General features: G+C 39.3%; 1 protein-coding gene across 1 annotated transcript in view; it reads left to right on the top strand.

Annotated features, from left to right (window-relative positions):
- Nucleotides 1-17,087, top strand: part of ERCC1 (nucleotide repair protein) — a 99,026-nt gene that overhangs the window by 26,020 nt on the left and 55,919 nt on the right. The window contains exon 2 of the mRNA XM_089826197.1: nt 8,535-8,595. Within this exon, the coding sequence (XP_089682323.1) occupies nt 8,535-8,595 (61 nt within the window). The remainder of the gene's footprint in view (nt 1-8,534; nt 8,596-17,087) is intronic.

Below are 17,087 nucleotides of genomic sequence, written 5' to 3'. Positions count from 1 at the left end.
TTTCCTATTACAAGCAAATTGTATTTCATCAGATAAAGCTTAAACTAAAGACACAAACCAAGGAAGAGAAGAGATTGAAAGAACTCAAGCCAGACAATAATCAATGGATGCCGGTGTACAGGGATTCAAACAAAATAATAGTTCCAATGAAGATATAAGTATTTGAAAGAACACAGGATCGTTGCTCTATATTCAGATGACCTGCCAGAATTATGCAGCCGTCAGAAATAACTTTGCTCAGAGTATTTGATTTATTTGTGTCATGAATTGGCGAAGTCACAGAAAGCCTGATATATAAACCGGAGCGCAAAAGCGTTGAACAAAGATAAGGCACTGGAGCAAGCTCACGAATTTCTTCAGGAGTCGGATGGTAAAATCTGAGACAAGAGCCAAAGAAAGTGCTGAGCCACACAACAAGAGGTATCGTCCACATCAGAATGAGACAATATTATGCCATGGAGATTCGCGCCAAGAAGAAAACGCTGAATACCTCTAGACATTTCACTCGCATAGGGCACAACCAATAACCTTGGAGCACACATTTTCAGTGAGCGATGAGACTAAATGCCTCCTGTTACCAAGTATCAAGCAGTGATAATGGCAAATATCAAATTCGAAGAGATTGATTCAAGTGATAACTATGAACAGGAATGATGGAAACGGAGATCAGAGATGATAAAGATCAATTATTTGAAACTCGCTAATGATAATGGAGTCTCACGGAAATCACAAATTATTTGCCACAGATATCATAATGTAATGGGCACCCCTGAATGTCCCAAAAACTAAACCAAATTGCTGAAAGGAATTATGTCAAACAGTTTGCATTCAACTTTTTAAAACCCCTTATAACTCTGGAAATCAAACGTTTATTTGTTTGTTGTGTTTCGTGCATGGAATTGGTATCATACAACATAAATAAGAAAGAAACTACAACAATATGCAAAGTGGAAATGAACTGCTGCTAATAAAATGTTATTTTCAGAATTCATAAAACCAAATACATGGCAGATTTATCAACTCACTAATTACTTCAGCAATATTGTCATAATACTCCAGCCCATGCTTACGAACTTGCTGCTACAATACTTTGTCCTCCAATCAGTCCACTACCTTCATAATACCATTCCCTCCAAGCGGCATAAGCGTCGGACAAGTAGTGAAGAAGATATGAGCAAAATATCAAATCTGCCTGTAGCCGGAAATGCAACTAAACTGCCTGATAATGAAGCCAATAAGAAAGAATTCCAAAGGCCAAACCCCAAGGGAATGACGTCTAGAATGTTACAAGAGAGGATAGACGTCCTCAAATGCCAAGAACAAAGCTGCAACTCACACACCAATTTCTTCTCATATTCAACCTGTCTAATGAAGCTACAAATGCTTCCTTTTATTCTATTCCCACGGGTCCGTTCAACTCATATGGGCAATGTGGGATAAAGATGTGTAATATAAAACATATATTAAAATACCCCTTATGTCTCCCTTGGGTACACATCACCATAAAATAAATATTAAAGTAACACTTTAATATTTTACAATTAAATTAGACGTTACTTTAATAAAACTTCAGGCATTAAAATGTATTAGCAATCGGACTCCGAATAATGCGAGTGATAGCTCATCGGAAAGCTCTCACCGAGGAGTATCGAATCCAATCACCAAAATTGACCTGCACTGTGTCCTGCCGACTTACTAAAAATAGTAAGTATGCCTGAAACTGAGTAAATCAACTTCGTTTTGGCCCAAACTGGAAATGACTAGGCCAAAACACTCCAAGATCCCATTAAACCCTTCGTTAGCCCTCGGGACCATGTAGAACAAGGCTAACGCACACACACTTGGTCAACTGCTAAAATGGGGACATTACAGTCCGCCCCCCTTGAAATTGCTTGTCCTCAAGCAATCTCAGTCCAGCCTGCTGAATAACCTGCTCACTCTCCCATGTAGAATCTTCCTCCGGCAGATCTTTCCATCTGACCAAATACTCCTTCACTATCCTATTTCTAAGCTTCCTCTCTCTGGTATCCAGAATAGCCTCAGGTACTAACACAAGCTTCCCCTCCTCATCCAAAGGGGGTAAAACTGCAGAAGGCACTACACTCTGACCAATGGCTTTCTTAAGCCTAGACACATGAAACACATTGTGCACTCGATTGCCCTCTGGAAGCTCAAGCTCATAGGCGACTTTGCCCACTTTGCGAATCACCCTGTAGGGACCATAAAATCTAGGTTTCAACTTTTCAGCTCTGCTCTTCTTGAGTGATGACTGTCTATATGGTTGTAGCCTCAAGTAAACCATATCCCCTACCTTGAAACTGCGCTCTATTCGGTGCTGATCAGCATACAATTTCTGTTGATTCTGGGCCTGTTGTATATTCTCTTTGAGCACTTTCAGAATGTCCTGACTATCCTGCAATAAGTTTTTGGCTTTGGGCATTCTACTGTCCCCCAAAACTAAATCCATGAAGCTAGGTGCTTCATAACCATAGAGTGCCATGAAAGGAGTCATCTTGATGGACATATGATAAGTGGTGTTATAACAATACTCTCCCATATGCAACCATCTGATCCAAGCCTTTTGTTGTGTAGTTACATAGTTCCTCAAATATCCTTCCACCCATTTATTCACAATCTCTGTTTGCCCATCTGTTTGCGGATGATAACTAGTGCTAGGTGTAAGATCTGTACCACACAACCTAAACAACTCTTGCCAAAAAACACTCATAAACTTACTATCCCGGTCGCTGACAATGAATCTGGGCAACCCATGTAACCTGAATATCTCTTTAAAGAAAAGATCTGCCACCTGTGCTGCTGTGTAAGTGGACGGAATAGCAATGAAGTGAGCAAACTTTGTCAAGCGGTCCACCACCACATAGATGCAATCCCTTCCCTGCACTCGTGGTAAACCAGTGATGAAGTCCATCGAAATACTTTCCCATTTCCTATCAAGAATGGGCAAGGGCTGTAATAAACCTGCAGGAAATGTGTGTTCTCCCTTATTCTGTTGACAAACCACACACTCCCTGACATACCTCTGAACATCATCCTTGAGCCCTTTCCATGAAAACCGCTCTCGGATCTGCCTGTAGGTCTTGAAGACCCCCGAATGTCCAGCTGTGGGTGCATCATGAAATGCCTTCAGTATCGCCTCTCTCAAATGTGATGACGGAATCAAATAAATCCTGTCCTGAACTCTGATCAATCCATCTATCACCTCATAGCGATCATCCTGTATGGTACCTGAAATCAATCTAGAAGCCCAAGCATCTCCGACATACTCTTCTATAATCCGATCTCTCCAATCTCCTGAAATCTCTGCCAGAGCACATAAGTGAGGTCTCTGAGATAAGGCATCAGCCACCACATTTTTCTTACCTTTGACAAACTCTATGTCAAAGTCATAAGCCTGCAATTTAGTCACCCATTTTTGTTGCCGGTCATTAAGATCACGCTGGCTCATGAAGTATTTAATACTGTTGTGATCAGTCTTGATCACAAAACGTCCACCTACCAAATATGATCGAAATTTGGCCAATGCATGCATTATGGCCAACATCTCCCGGTCATAGACAGAATAACTTTTCTCAACTCCTCGGAGCTTCCTACTCTCGAATGCAATGGGATGCTTCTCCTGCATCAATACTGCTCCAATCCCATCACCTGATGCATCACAATGAAGCTCAAAAGGCTTCGTGAAATCCGGTAGAGCTAGAACTGGACATGAAGACATTACCTGCTTGAAATGCTCAAAACACCTCTGTGCTGCCCCTGTCCACACGAAGGCTCCTTTCCTGGTAAGATCTGTCAAGGGTGTAGCAATCTGTGAGAATCCCTTAACAAACCTCCTATAAAAACCACATAAACCAAAGAATCCCTTAAGCTGTGTAAGGTTTGTGGGAGTAGGCCATTCTACAATAGCTCTAATCTTTTCGGGATCAACCCGAACGCCATCTGCACTAATGATATGCCCCAGGTAAAGGAGCTCAGTCATGCCAAACTCACATTTAGATTCCTTGGCATACAATGACTCTCTCTCCAGAATAGATAACACCTCCTCTAGATGATGTAAGTGCTCCTCCTAGGTCTTACTGAAGACCAAGATGTCATCAAAGAAGATCAAGACAAATCTCCTCAGCTGCTTCCTGAATACCTGGTTCATACAACTTTGAAATGTAGCAGGTGCATTGGTTAGACCAAATGGCATAACCATGAACTCAAAGTGGCCATAGTGACATCGGAAGGCTGTTTTCTCAATGTCCTTTGCTCTCATCCTGATCTGATGGTATCCGGATCGCAAATCAATTTTGGTGAAGAAGCATGCCCCATGCAACTCATCAATCAGCTCATCAATCCTAGGAATGGGATACCTGTTTTTAATTGTTTTCTTATTCAGTGCCCTGTAATCGATGCACATGCGCATCGTCCCATCCTTCTTCTTTACCAATACTACTGCTGAAGCAAAAGGGCTCTTACTGGGCCTGATATGCCCCATCTCCAACAAATCCTTAATCGCCTTCTCTATCTCATCCTTGTGTTTCTTAGGATGACGATAGGGAGTAATCATAACTGGATTGGCTTCCTCCTCGAGCTCAATAACATGTTCCATCCCTCTGTCAGGAGGAACCCCATGAGGAATATCGCTAAATACTTTAGCGTGTCTATCAAGTATCTTCTGGACATCTAGTGGATGACTCTTTTCTTGTGGCTCTGGTGAAGTTGGCATAATGTGGCACTCTGCCACCCACTCTATGTCATCATGACGAAAAAGTCTCTGCATTCTCCTCAAGGACACTACTCTGCAACCTCCATCTGAAAGCCCTCTAAGTACCACAGTTCTGCCCTCATGCTGGAATCTCATCTCCAATTTCGCTAGATTGAGTGTGAACTCAACTAGTGAAGCCATCCATGTCATGCCGAGGATGACATCATAATCTCCCATGTCCACAACATAGAACTCATCCTCCAACTCGTAGCCATCTCCAAACCTGATGCGAAGATTAGATATCTTCCGAGTGCATAATAACTTATCACCGTTAGCCACCATGACTCTAAACCCATCATGCTCCTCTGTCTGTAACCCTCTCCTGGCTACCAACTGTGCATCTATGAAGTTATGTGTAGCCCCAGTGTCAATAAGAGATATCACTTTCTGCCCCTGGATAGTACCCCTGACCTTAAATGTGATTGCCTTTTGGGCCCCTGTCAAGCGTGCCAACGATCTATCATCCTTTGGAATGTTGCTCTCCTCTATAGTGTTACCCTCATCTGAATCAGAGTGCTGATCCTCCCCTTTTGATTCTGACTCTTCTGCTGAAAAATACTCCATTTGATTTGCCTTAGCCTTGAGAGAACATTTATGAGATAAGTCCCAAGGCTCTCTACAATGGAAGCACAGCTTCTTCTTTCGAAGTTCATTCAAGGTTTCATTGTCTAGTCCTTTTGATCCTTCTTTGGGTTTGCTATACTCTTTCTGAAATGATTTCTTGTCTTTGTCCTTGCAGTAGGAAGAATCTGTTGAATGGTTTTTTCCTTTGTATACCGAAGGGGCTAAATCTCGTGCCTTTTTAGTTGCTTCAGCTAACGTGAGTGGATCATGTCCCTTCACCCAACCTCGTAATGGATCAGCAAGACCATCACAAAATAACACCACCAATCTCCTAGGAGAGATATCAGTAACAAGTACAGACAAGCGCTGAAACTCGGCAATGTAAGCATCCACAGAACCTGACTGTTTTAACTGTGCTAGCTCCTTGAAATGTAACTCGGGATCCTTAGTGTCAAATCTCCCAATCAATGTTTCGGTGAATTCCTCATAGGATGTAATCTGATTATGCCCCAAAGTCACCATGCCATGATGCCACCATTCATGTGCAACGCCATCCAAGTGCATAGCCGCATACTTGATAGCCTCCTCCTCAGGCATAGGATTTAGCTGCAAGTATGTATCTACCTTCTACACCCAAGCTCGTGCAGTCATCTTCCCTGAAGCATCATAATAAGGTAAAGAAAGTTTTCCAACTTTCTTCCTCAGCTCAAAGTTTTGATTCCTCCCTCCTGCTTTAGGCATGTGTCTCATCCTCAAGTCCATATAATCTCTAAGAGAAATATCCGCTTGAAACTCTGGTCCACTAGCCTCCCAGTCCCTCCTGAACTGATCCTGTAACTCGGTAATTTGCGGTTCGTTTACTGGTTGAACCGGATCTCTGGGTGGAAACGTGGGTAGAAGAGGTCTTGAGCTCGTAGTCCGTGCTGGGCGTGCAACGTGTCTAAAGTTATCAGCCTCATTACCATTGTTGCCGTGTCCATTATTACCATTAATGTTATTCTCAGGACCATTGTTGTTGCCTTGGCCTTCATGGTTATTGTTTCCCCCGTTGTTATTGTTTGTCTCGTTGTTATTGTTTCTATTGTTGGCATCATCTGGATTAATGTTGACACCCATCTGTCTAGCCATGAGCTGCAACATCATGTCCATTCGCCTATTCTGCTCCTGCTGCATATGCTGCCCCTGCTCTAATGTATCCAGTAACTGTCGGAACAGTACCTCCCCCTGATTTGGACCAGCATTTCTGCCTCCACCTAATCCTGTATTCCTGTCATCTCGATCACCCATATTATTGTCCTGATCACAAAATATCTCCTCTGTGTCTGTATGGTTGAATTCAATGTCCCCCTGCACGGATGTACTAGACTGTTTGCTTTGCAAGTCTGAAATCCTATTTTGTCTTGCTCTGGTATCGCGGAAATTATAAGACCCCTGTCGCATGCTCAAACATAAATGCTTAGCCTGTGTTTTTTACTTACTTTTTCCCTCTATCCGGCTGTTCCAAATTCCCTATAAGACCTCCATAGGATGGCAGGACTTATAGCTCTGATACCACTGTAATGGGCACCCCTGAATGTCCCAAAAACTAAACCAAATTGCTGAAAGGAATTATGTCAAACAGTTTGCATTCAACTTCTTAAAACCCCTTATAACTCTGGAAATCAAACGTTTATTTGTTTGTTGTGTTTCGTGCATGGAATTGGTATCATACAACATAAACAAGAAAGAAACTACAACAATATGCAAAGTGGAAATTAACTGCTGCTAATAAAATGTTATTTTCAGAATTCATAAACCCAAATACATGGCAGATTTATCAACTCACTAATTACTTCAGCAATATTGTCATAATACTCCAGCCCATGCTTACGAACTTGCTGCTACAATACTTTGTCCTCCAATCAGTCCACTACCTTCATAATACCATTCCCTCCAAGCGGCATAAGCGTCGGACAAGTAGTGAAGAAGATATGAGCAAAATATCAAATCTGCCTGTAGCCGGAAATGCAACTAAACTGCCTGATAATGAAGCCAATAAGAAAGAATTCCAAAGGCCAAACCCCAAGGGAATGACGTCTAGAATGTTACAAGAGAGGATAGACGTCCTCAAATGCCAAGAACAAAGCTGCAACTCACACACCAATTTTTTCTCATATTCAACCTGTCTAATGAAGCTACAAATGCTTCCTTTTATTTTATTCCCACGGGTCCGTTCAACTCATATGGGCAATGTGGGATAAAGATGTGTAATATAAAACATATATTAAAATACCCCTTATGTCTCCCTTGGGTACACATCACCATAAAATAAATATTAAAGTAACACTTTAATATTTTGCAATTAAGTTAGACGTTACTTTAATAAAACTTCAGGCATTAAAATGTATTAGCAATCGGACTCCGAATAATGCGAGTGATAGCTCATCGGAAAGCTCTCACCGAGGAGTATCGAATCCAATCACCAAAATTGACCTGCACTGTGTCCTGCCGACTTACTAAAAATAGTAAGTATGCCTGAAACTGAGTAAATCAACTTCGTTTTGGCCCAAACTGGAAATGACTAGGCCAAAACACTCCAAGATCCCATTAAACCCTTCGTTAGCCCTTGGGACCATGTAGAACAAGGCTAACGCACACACACTTGGTCAACTGCTAAAATGGGGACATTACACATAACTATGAAGACTACGAAGAGTCAGGGATAAGATCGATTAAAATATTGATTAAATTATCAAAACATTTTAATAAATGTTCAAAGCTTTACAAAAGAATGTTTTTGATAGTTTGTATAAGGTTTAATTACAAACCTTTGTTTTGTTTATTGAGAAAGAGATATGACTATTTGCTCCTAAAGGTTATGTCCCCTTATATTTAAGATATAAGTATGGGATGAAAAATGTTAGAACAAGGACAGACAGGAATTCGATAATATATATATTTGGGGAAGCATTTTAAAAGATTTTTTATTTTGACTTTAGGTGCTTAAATCTTTTCAATCTTTCAACTTTATTGTAGTTTAGGTGCTTTGCATTATTTTTCCTTTGAAAGATTTATGTTTGAAGATCGTGTCTGATGAATTGGAGCAATGGAACTAAGTTTGGAAAATATACTTTTCAAAGTTTCAAGGGAATAACTTATTGGGAAATAGAGTTCTGGAATTGTGAAGGACATTTTGATTTGCTGATATTTTTGTATTGAGCAGGAATATAGCTCCAGGTCCAGTCTTTCAAGGAAGGAATGGAATTATGGTGAGCCGCAGGCAGGTATGCATAGAAGACTTAGCTATTGAATCACTGTAGCCCTAGTTTTTATCTTTAAGGTATCTGTCAATTTTTTGAGGTTTGGAGTTTGGATTGTGCTGTAAAATATGATCTGTGATGGATTAAAGAAAGGAAACAAGGAGGAAAAGTTTACAGTTTTTATAAAACTTGTTCTATATTTGAAGCCTGGTAGTCTACACTTGCATGGTGTGGCTGAGGTGTAAGTGTTTATGAGTTTCTAGAGCTTGAAATTGTTAATGGGCGATTTATTTTCTTTTTTCTTTTTTCTTTTCCTAAAAAGGACATGCAAAAAAAGTAGATTTTTCTGATGTTAACAACTCAAGTTCTGTGTATTTTACTGTTTCATTTAGTCACTTTCCTTTTCTTTCCCACTCATCACCATTTCATTCAAATCTAGATTCTAATATTGCGCTGACAGTGTGTTTGAAGGACGTGGGAAATGAGCTGGGTATGTTAAAAACTTATTCTAATCCATTCAGCTTCTACGATTTTGAACCAAAACAACATATAATATTTTTGGTTTGGTAAATTCTCCCGTTTTCAAGTTGGCCTTTGAGATGTATCTCCTGTCAAATTTAGCTGGGCCAGTACTTTGCCCTGACTATTTTGGTATACCACGACCAGCAAGTTAGATGCAGCATTTTATCCAGTTTTAGCACTTCTTGGGATTTAAACCTTAGGCTTTCTTACAAATTTTAATTGGTTTTCTCACTTAAGATTATCCATTCGACAACAAGATATGGTTATACTTGTTATTTTGGAATGAATTAAAACAAAAATACAAAATTGGAAAGGAATGGTTTATGCTGTTAAGTGATAGCTAAGAAAAGCACCCTATGGAGGTTGCTACAGCTCCATCAATTGTTCCTCTTAATTGAGGATATGCCATCGAGGGAGATTTTAGTAGATGCTGGAGAGAGATTACTGAAAGTTTCCTGCATGTGTTAGAGATATTTTTGCCGAGTGGCAGCTTATATGTAGTTGATGTTTTTAAATAGCTTTGACTAAACTATCTAGTCCTAGTTTTGGAGGGACATGGATAATATTACAGAGCTAAATAAATGGTTTTTGATGCTGTATGTTAGTTTCTGGGATGCCAGGACACAATTTCAGAACCCAAAAATTTCCTGCACTTTGGAGATGGCAGAGGAAAGTCTGGGGAACAGTGAGTAATGAGTTTGTAAATATATATTAAAATACTAGAAGAGAACATATTTTGTAACTTTTCAATTGTGTAATTAAACATTGTGCCACTATAAAAAATAACATTAATATCTTTGCCTTCAAATATCAATTCAAGTTATTGAATAATGAACTTCAACATTAACCATTGGAAATCGTAATTTCTTTTTTAATTTTTTTTGAAAAAAGAGGGGTAAAAATCTATTAAAACACATACAGAATACAAAGCAGAGGCCTAAGGCCAGAATAAATGCAGGAGGACCTGAGGGCCCCCAATAGAAAAGCATCAACATCACTCTATACTCCTACCCTCCAACAATAAGTTCTCCAAAGTCACAAGGTAATCATGTGGAAGATTATCCCTGTCCCCAATATCCCAGCCATCCGCCTGTTCAGAAGTCCATTTTGCTAGGCAATCAGCAACCCTATCCATTCCTTGTGGATATGAGAAAAGGAGACAAAATCCAACAAACTACAAAGACTAAAATTTTGTCGAGCCATCAAGGCTAACTTGCAGCTAGCATCTTCCAAATTCTGATTATTTAACATATCCGCCACAACATTGGAGTCTGACTCAGATAATTCTCCTCCATCCCAAAGAACAACTCCTCTCAATAGCAACCTTAATAGCCATGGCTTCCCCAACTCTGGGTAGCATCCATCTCCCATCCTGTCAAAAACGCTGCTTAACATGCCTGGGATTTCTGCCCACAATACAGCTCCTAGTTCTATCCCTCAAGTTCAAGTACCTCGCAATCACTTGATCGCCCAGATTAATACTTTCAGACATATTACACTAAGCACAAATAGTCTACCGAAGTCTTTCCACTATCTTTTGCCACAATTGAGATCTCCCCAATCAAGAGTAGGATGCTAACACTGAGGACAGAGAGGATTATGGGTCGGATGAGGAGAGATGCAAGGCATACATTAGAGCCATGGAGGTTGTACTGGAGAGAGGTCAAATTGTTGGGCATTAGGCTTTGATCCGCAGGAGGGAGTTGCAGTTGGTCTGAGCCTATATTCAGAGGGTTTGTCAAGAGCGTTTTCGCTCTTGCTTTGAGGCCAGAGGATGGCCAGCCATGGAAACACCAGAGATGTTGGCTGATTGGGCTATAGAGCCTGAGTTGGGACTGTGCAACACTGCTATGGAGAACCTTGCACATGAGATAGTAGGGGCGTATAAAGACGTCTACTATGCTCATCGATATACAAAGGTAGATAGGGAAGTAGAGAGGGTTGCAGCTGCGAGGTCAAAGGTAGTTGAGGTAGAAGCTCAAGAGAAGCTAGCTGCTGAATTGGTTAGCCAACAGGTAGCATGGGTGGCCGAGCGAGCAACGCTCTTGCGAGACAAGGAAAAAGCCGAACAAGGATTGCAGGCAGCATAACAAGGATTGCAGGTGGCCCAGACTCAAGCCATGGAGGCAACACTTCTCCTAAAGGAGGCGGTGGAAGTTAACACACAGACGCAAAAGGACTTACGAATACGTATTGATCAAGTTTATGAGTTGCGCCAGCAGCTGAACACTCCAGGGACAACCTCCTCCCTAGTCTATGTAGTTTCTATGTTTGTATGTTGTCTCCTAATTTTGTCAGTTTTGAGTCCCCAAGAGACGATTTTTCTTTTTTTGGGGGGATGATGTTGTTTGACAAACTGGGTAGTTAGACAGTTACCGGTGTAAACACGGTTGTGTCATTTCATTAGCACCATATCAAATATTATAAATGTGGCTTTCACTTATGTATTTGGCATCATTGTATGGAACATTACTATTATGTATAGAAGCATTTGATTAAGGAATGGTATTTTACTTTGATAAGTTATTATATGTTTCTTCCCTGTTCATCTACTGGCTGAACAACCACAAGCACTAGGAAGATACTTGTGAGTCCGAATCTTCGCCCAATCCTCCTCTTGAACCACCACCAGTAAAGCTTGGAGCCAAAGCCCTAACACTAACCCAATAGATTTGAGGCTGAGACCACCAACATGCTTTGGCCTGCATACAATCTCCTAGTTAAATAAACTCCACTTTGAGGAGAGAAGATTTCTAGTCCACAAAAATTGGTGGAAAGGGCATCAAATTCCTTCACAAAGGCAGAAGGGGAACCTGCACAAAACACCTGTAATAGGGAGGGCCTAGATCATTGTCTTCAAAAGAATTACCCTTCCAGCAAAAGAGAGCCACCTATAGGTCCAGTGGCTAACTTTGCTACAAAACTTATCCAAGATGCTTTGCAAATACTGCATTCTTTGAGAACCTAAGGCTAGAGGAACTCCAAGATACATCAAGGTAAGGAAATCAATCTGAAACTTGAGGATCCCAATTCTATTTTGAATTAGCCTTGGAGTATTAAAGTAATATATAGAAGATTTGTCTTCATTAATTCACTGCCCAAAAGATTTCAAATAGATATCTAAGGCTCTCCTAAAATGCATTGCTTCATTGATTCTAGCCATTCCCATCACTACAATATCATCCACAAACTGAAGGTGGGAATAGGGAGGGGAGCACACCATTCCAACACCACCGTTGGATAAGCCCATGTCTCACTTGAGACTTAATAAACCTGCCAAGGCCCTCTGCCATAATAATGAATAAATAAGGAGATAGAGGATTACCTTGTCGAAGTCTTCGAGAGGTCCCAAACAAATCAAATGACTCCCTATTAATGAGAACAGAGAAGGATGATGAAGTCACATAGCTAAGAGCTGTACCACCCATTCCTTAGCAAAGCCAAAAGCTAAGAGAACACGATGTAGAAATTCCCAACTCAGCCGATCATAGGCTTTAGCCATGTCCAATTTAATAAACATAGCTTTTTCCTTTGAAGCAACCATAGAATGAATGGCCTGCATAGCAATCACAATCCCCTCCAGAATTTATCTTCCTCCCACAAAACCGCCTTAGTAGAATTTAGAGTTTCAAGAAGGGCTTGAGTCTTTCCACCATTAATTTATTGATGATCTTATAAGTAACATTACTAAAGCAATAGGCTTGAACTGACCTAAACAACTATCCCCCTCCTCCTTAGGCATAAGAGCCAAAAAAGTAGAATTCAGAGATTTCAGCATTTGTTTATTTCTTTGGGATTCGAAAACCACTTCTAGAAGATCATATTTTAGTATTTCCCAAAATTCTTGAAAAAACTCAGTCAGAAATCCATCTTGGCTAGGAGCCTTACCTTTTTTCATTCTAAACACCACCTTTTCCAATTCAAATAACAAAATGGGACGCATAAGCGCCTCATTCATCTCAATAGAGATAGGGGGGGAGATATAATCCAAAATAATCCCTACCTCATCCAAAGACGTGGTATCCTCTCTGGTAAACAAATTTGAGAAATAACTGACCACCTCCTAGATATTTCCTCATGAGAGGAAAGATGTACCCCTTTTGAAGAAACAAGAGATGAGACAAAATTCCCAGACCTTTTGGCTTTGACGTAGTTATGGAAAAAGCTATGTTTCAATCCCCTCCTAAAGCCAGTCAACTCGAGACTTTTGCTTCCAAAAATTCTCTTTTTGTAGCTCCTACTATTCTAAATTCTTAAGAGCCAAGGATTCAGCCCTACTTTGTTCAGAAGTTATCGCGTGGTCTAGAATTTGATGAGTGACATTATCCATCTTAGGTTGAGCAGCCAAGTTTTGAGTCTGCAGATTCCCAAAAACATTGTTTGCTCCACCTCTTAAGCCTATACTTAACATGCTGAAGCCTTTTTCCAAAGATGACATGGCCGTGCCATGAGTAGGCTGTCCCTCATGCCACCAAGGTGCTATACAGTCCAATAAGGATTGATCTCTAAGCCACATTAATTGAAATTTGAACAAAGGGTTCTTGATCACTCTATAAGAAGCAATTGAAAGCTTTATAGGCCAATGATCGGAGTCCCCGCAATCAAGAATTTCTGAATGGTGTAACGTTTCTGGAAATTCTACATCTTTTTATTAGACTTGTAATCTATCCTTGATTGCTGAAAATGAACTTCTTTATAAACTGAATTATGAAGGAGTTGCTTTCTTTTATCTTGAACTGAAAGTAGTTTTATCTCTACAATAGATCGATTGGATATTGTTGCTTGAGGGAGCAGACTTAATGTGTTTGTGTGTCCTCAAAACTACAACAATAACCTCCCTAAATATCATGACTAAAGGGCATGTCCCTCAAAGGGACATGTCCCTTCCTAAGTCGACACAAATGCCCTCTCCTAGAAATTGGTGATTTGCAAGAATGGTTAACACTTAATCAACAACTAACACAATTGTTAAGTTAGCATAAAATATCAATCAATCTTTAGAAGTCATCGCCTATCACAAGAGGTGTGTAGGAATATATTTAATGCTATTCATATGATATTTAAGATGGAGAAGATTAAATGCGGTTTGCACACTCAGACTTGTAGATTATCATTGTTACAAACTTAACAATCCCTCTTAACTTGATAATCATACAGAGAGATATCATATGTAGCAACATCAGTAAAGATGAACGAGCAAGAATTGATACTCTGTATCTCTCTGAATCTTCTTAGCATGTGGTAACATAGAACACATGATACAATGTCATATTACTAAACCTGTGATATGACAAATCACTACTACTAGTGATAAGATACAGGATAAATCTGAAGAGCAATTTAAGTTCTTCATTTATCCAAGTTGTGACTCATAGATACTGGTATTCCTATATCACAACATGATCCTGAGTTATGATCTACCAGAACACAAGATAAACCCCGAAGAATAATAAATTTCTTCTTTTATTCAAATTGTGACTTATAGACATAGCAATGTCTACATCACAATATGATCTTGAACTCATCTAGATCTTATAGTAGAACTCTATTGTTTAGCATATTATCTAAGAGATTGTCATCTCTCATAATGTCTTTTATACAAGTGTTCATTATCTCAGAGATCGTCACCTCATAAATAATGAATACAAATGGTGGAGCCTATAACAGTCAATAGCTTAACAAATAAAATTATTTTATTAATAATTTAAAGAATACAAATGGATTACAATTTAACCATACCAAGTCTTCTCCTAAAGTGGTCTATCTTCACTCTAGATAGAGGTTTGGTGAGTATGTCCGTTGTTTGATCTGTAGTGCAAATGTATTCTAATTTTATAGAAATCTTGTCTACCATATCTCTTACATAATGGTAAGGAATTTCAATATGCTTGGACCTATCATGAAAAATTGGATTTATCGAAAGCTTGATGGAACTCTGATTATTACAATGAATAATCGTAGGATTCATGGCTTGCCCAAATAATCCCACAAGTAATCCCACAAGTAACTTCCTTAGCCAAACTACTTCTTGAGAGGCCATTGCTGTTGCAATGTATTTGACTTCTGTGGAGCTTTAAGCTACTGAAAATTGCTTTCTGCATATCCAAGATATCATTGCTGATCCTAAATTGAAACAACATCCAAAAGTACTTTTCCTGTCTTTAACACTTCCACCCCAATCCGAGTCAGTGAATCCATGTAAATCTAAGCCAGCCTTCTCATATTTGAGTCCAAAATTAAGAGTGCCTTGTAAGTATCTCATAATGTGTTTAATTGCAACTAGGTTAATCTCCTTTGGCTCACACATAAACTGGCTTAAGGCATTCACAACATAGCAAATATCAAGTCTCGTATTTACTAAGTACATAAGGGACCCAATTATCTGTCTGTAGAGAGTAGAATCTATGGAAGGTGATTTTGCTGCTGCTTCTTTAAGTTTCTGTATATTCCACATTCCAAATCTCTTCAAAATGTCTGATGTACACTTCCCTTGATTAAGTATGATACTGTTAAAATTCTGCCCTCCTTCGAGTCCTAGGAAATAATGAAGGAGTCCCAAGTCTTTCATCTCGAATTCTCTAGTTAGAGCTTTCTTGCATTGATCTATAAGATGATCTTCACCTATTATTAGTAAATCATCAACATACAGTATCAAAATTACCATATCATCTTTATCTCTTTTATAATATAAATTTGGATCGGCTTCATTCTTGGAGAATCCTAAACTGGTGAGATACTTATTAGTTCTTTCATACCAAGCCCTTGGAGCCTGCTTAAGCCCATAGAGAGCTTTCTTGAGCCTGCAATAAAAAACGTTAGGATCATGAGTTTCAAATCCCTCAGGTTGCTCTAGATATACTTCTTCTGTAATCTTTCCATTTAGGAATGCTGTTTTTACATCCATCTGATTTACTTTCCATCCCTTCGATGCTGCAATTGCTAGGATTTGCTCTTACAGAGGTATATCTGGCAACATGAGCAAAGGTTTCTTCATAATCAATCCTTTCTTTTTGAGAAAATCCTCTGGCTACAAATCTAGCTTTATACTTCTCAATGCTACCATCAACAACATGTTTTATTTTAAATATCCACTTGGAAGAAACAACATATTTTCCTTTAGGTCTTTGAACAATTTCCCAAACATCGTTCTTCATAATAGATCGGTATTCTTCTGTCATAGCTTCATTCTAGGCTGAACGTTTAATAGCATTTGAAGGATTGGTAGGTTTTGTTTTGGACAAATCATTCATGTTTGCTGTATAACTAGAAAATCTTTTAGGTTTTTTGCTTTCTTCGATTGTTCCAGAAGGTGCAGCAAAGTCTTGAGCTTCCTTGTCTGTTCTAATGGCCCAAAGTGGTCTTTTCTTTGAATTTTGAGTTTCTTCAAGATTTAGATTTTGAATTTCATCTTCAATTTCATCTAAGTTCTCCCTTTGGGACTCAGACTCAGTATTTCTTTCGGAACTAGGTAAAGGAGAAGGTTCATCAAAACTTAGGTCTCTTTTGAATGCTAGAGCTTCTTCAAAAATTACTTCCCTACTAAGTTAAATACTTTTCTCTCCAGGTATGAAAATCCTATATGCCTTAGACGTTTCACTATACCCTACAAAAATACCTTTCCTCCTAGAGGGTTCTAACTTGGTTCTCTTTTCATTTGGAGCATGGATATATACGGGGCACCTAGAAATCCTAAGATGACTTATATTGGGTTTAACTTTAGTAAAGACTTCTTTAGGAGTTTTATCTCTAAGGTAAGAGTGAGGGCTTTGATTTTGGATATAGACAACAATACAAGAGGCTTCTGGCTGAAGATAATATTCTAGATTTTGATAAAAAATCATAGCTCTAGTAGCTTCTATAATTGTTCTATTCTTTCTTTTTGCTTCCCCGTTTTGTTCTAGATTATAAGGAATGGTGTACTTCCTCTTAATCCCTGATTCTTTACAAAACCTTTTAAACAAATCTGAGGTGTATTTCCCTCCGTTATTAGTGCT

The sequence above is a fragment of the Cupressus sempervirens genome, chromosome 4 (assembly GCF_028749045.1).
Source record: "Cupressus sempervirens isolate cs-2001-9-10 chromosome 4, ASM2874904v1, whole genome shotgun sequence".
In the NCBI taxonomy this organism is placed as follows: domain Eukaryota; kingdom Viridiplantae; phylum Streptophyta; class Pinopsida; order Cupressales; family Cupressaceae; genus Cupressus; species Cupressus sempervirens.
The sequence above is the reverse complement of the archived record's forward strand: the minus strand, read 5'-3'. Positions and strand labels throughout refer to the sequence as shown.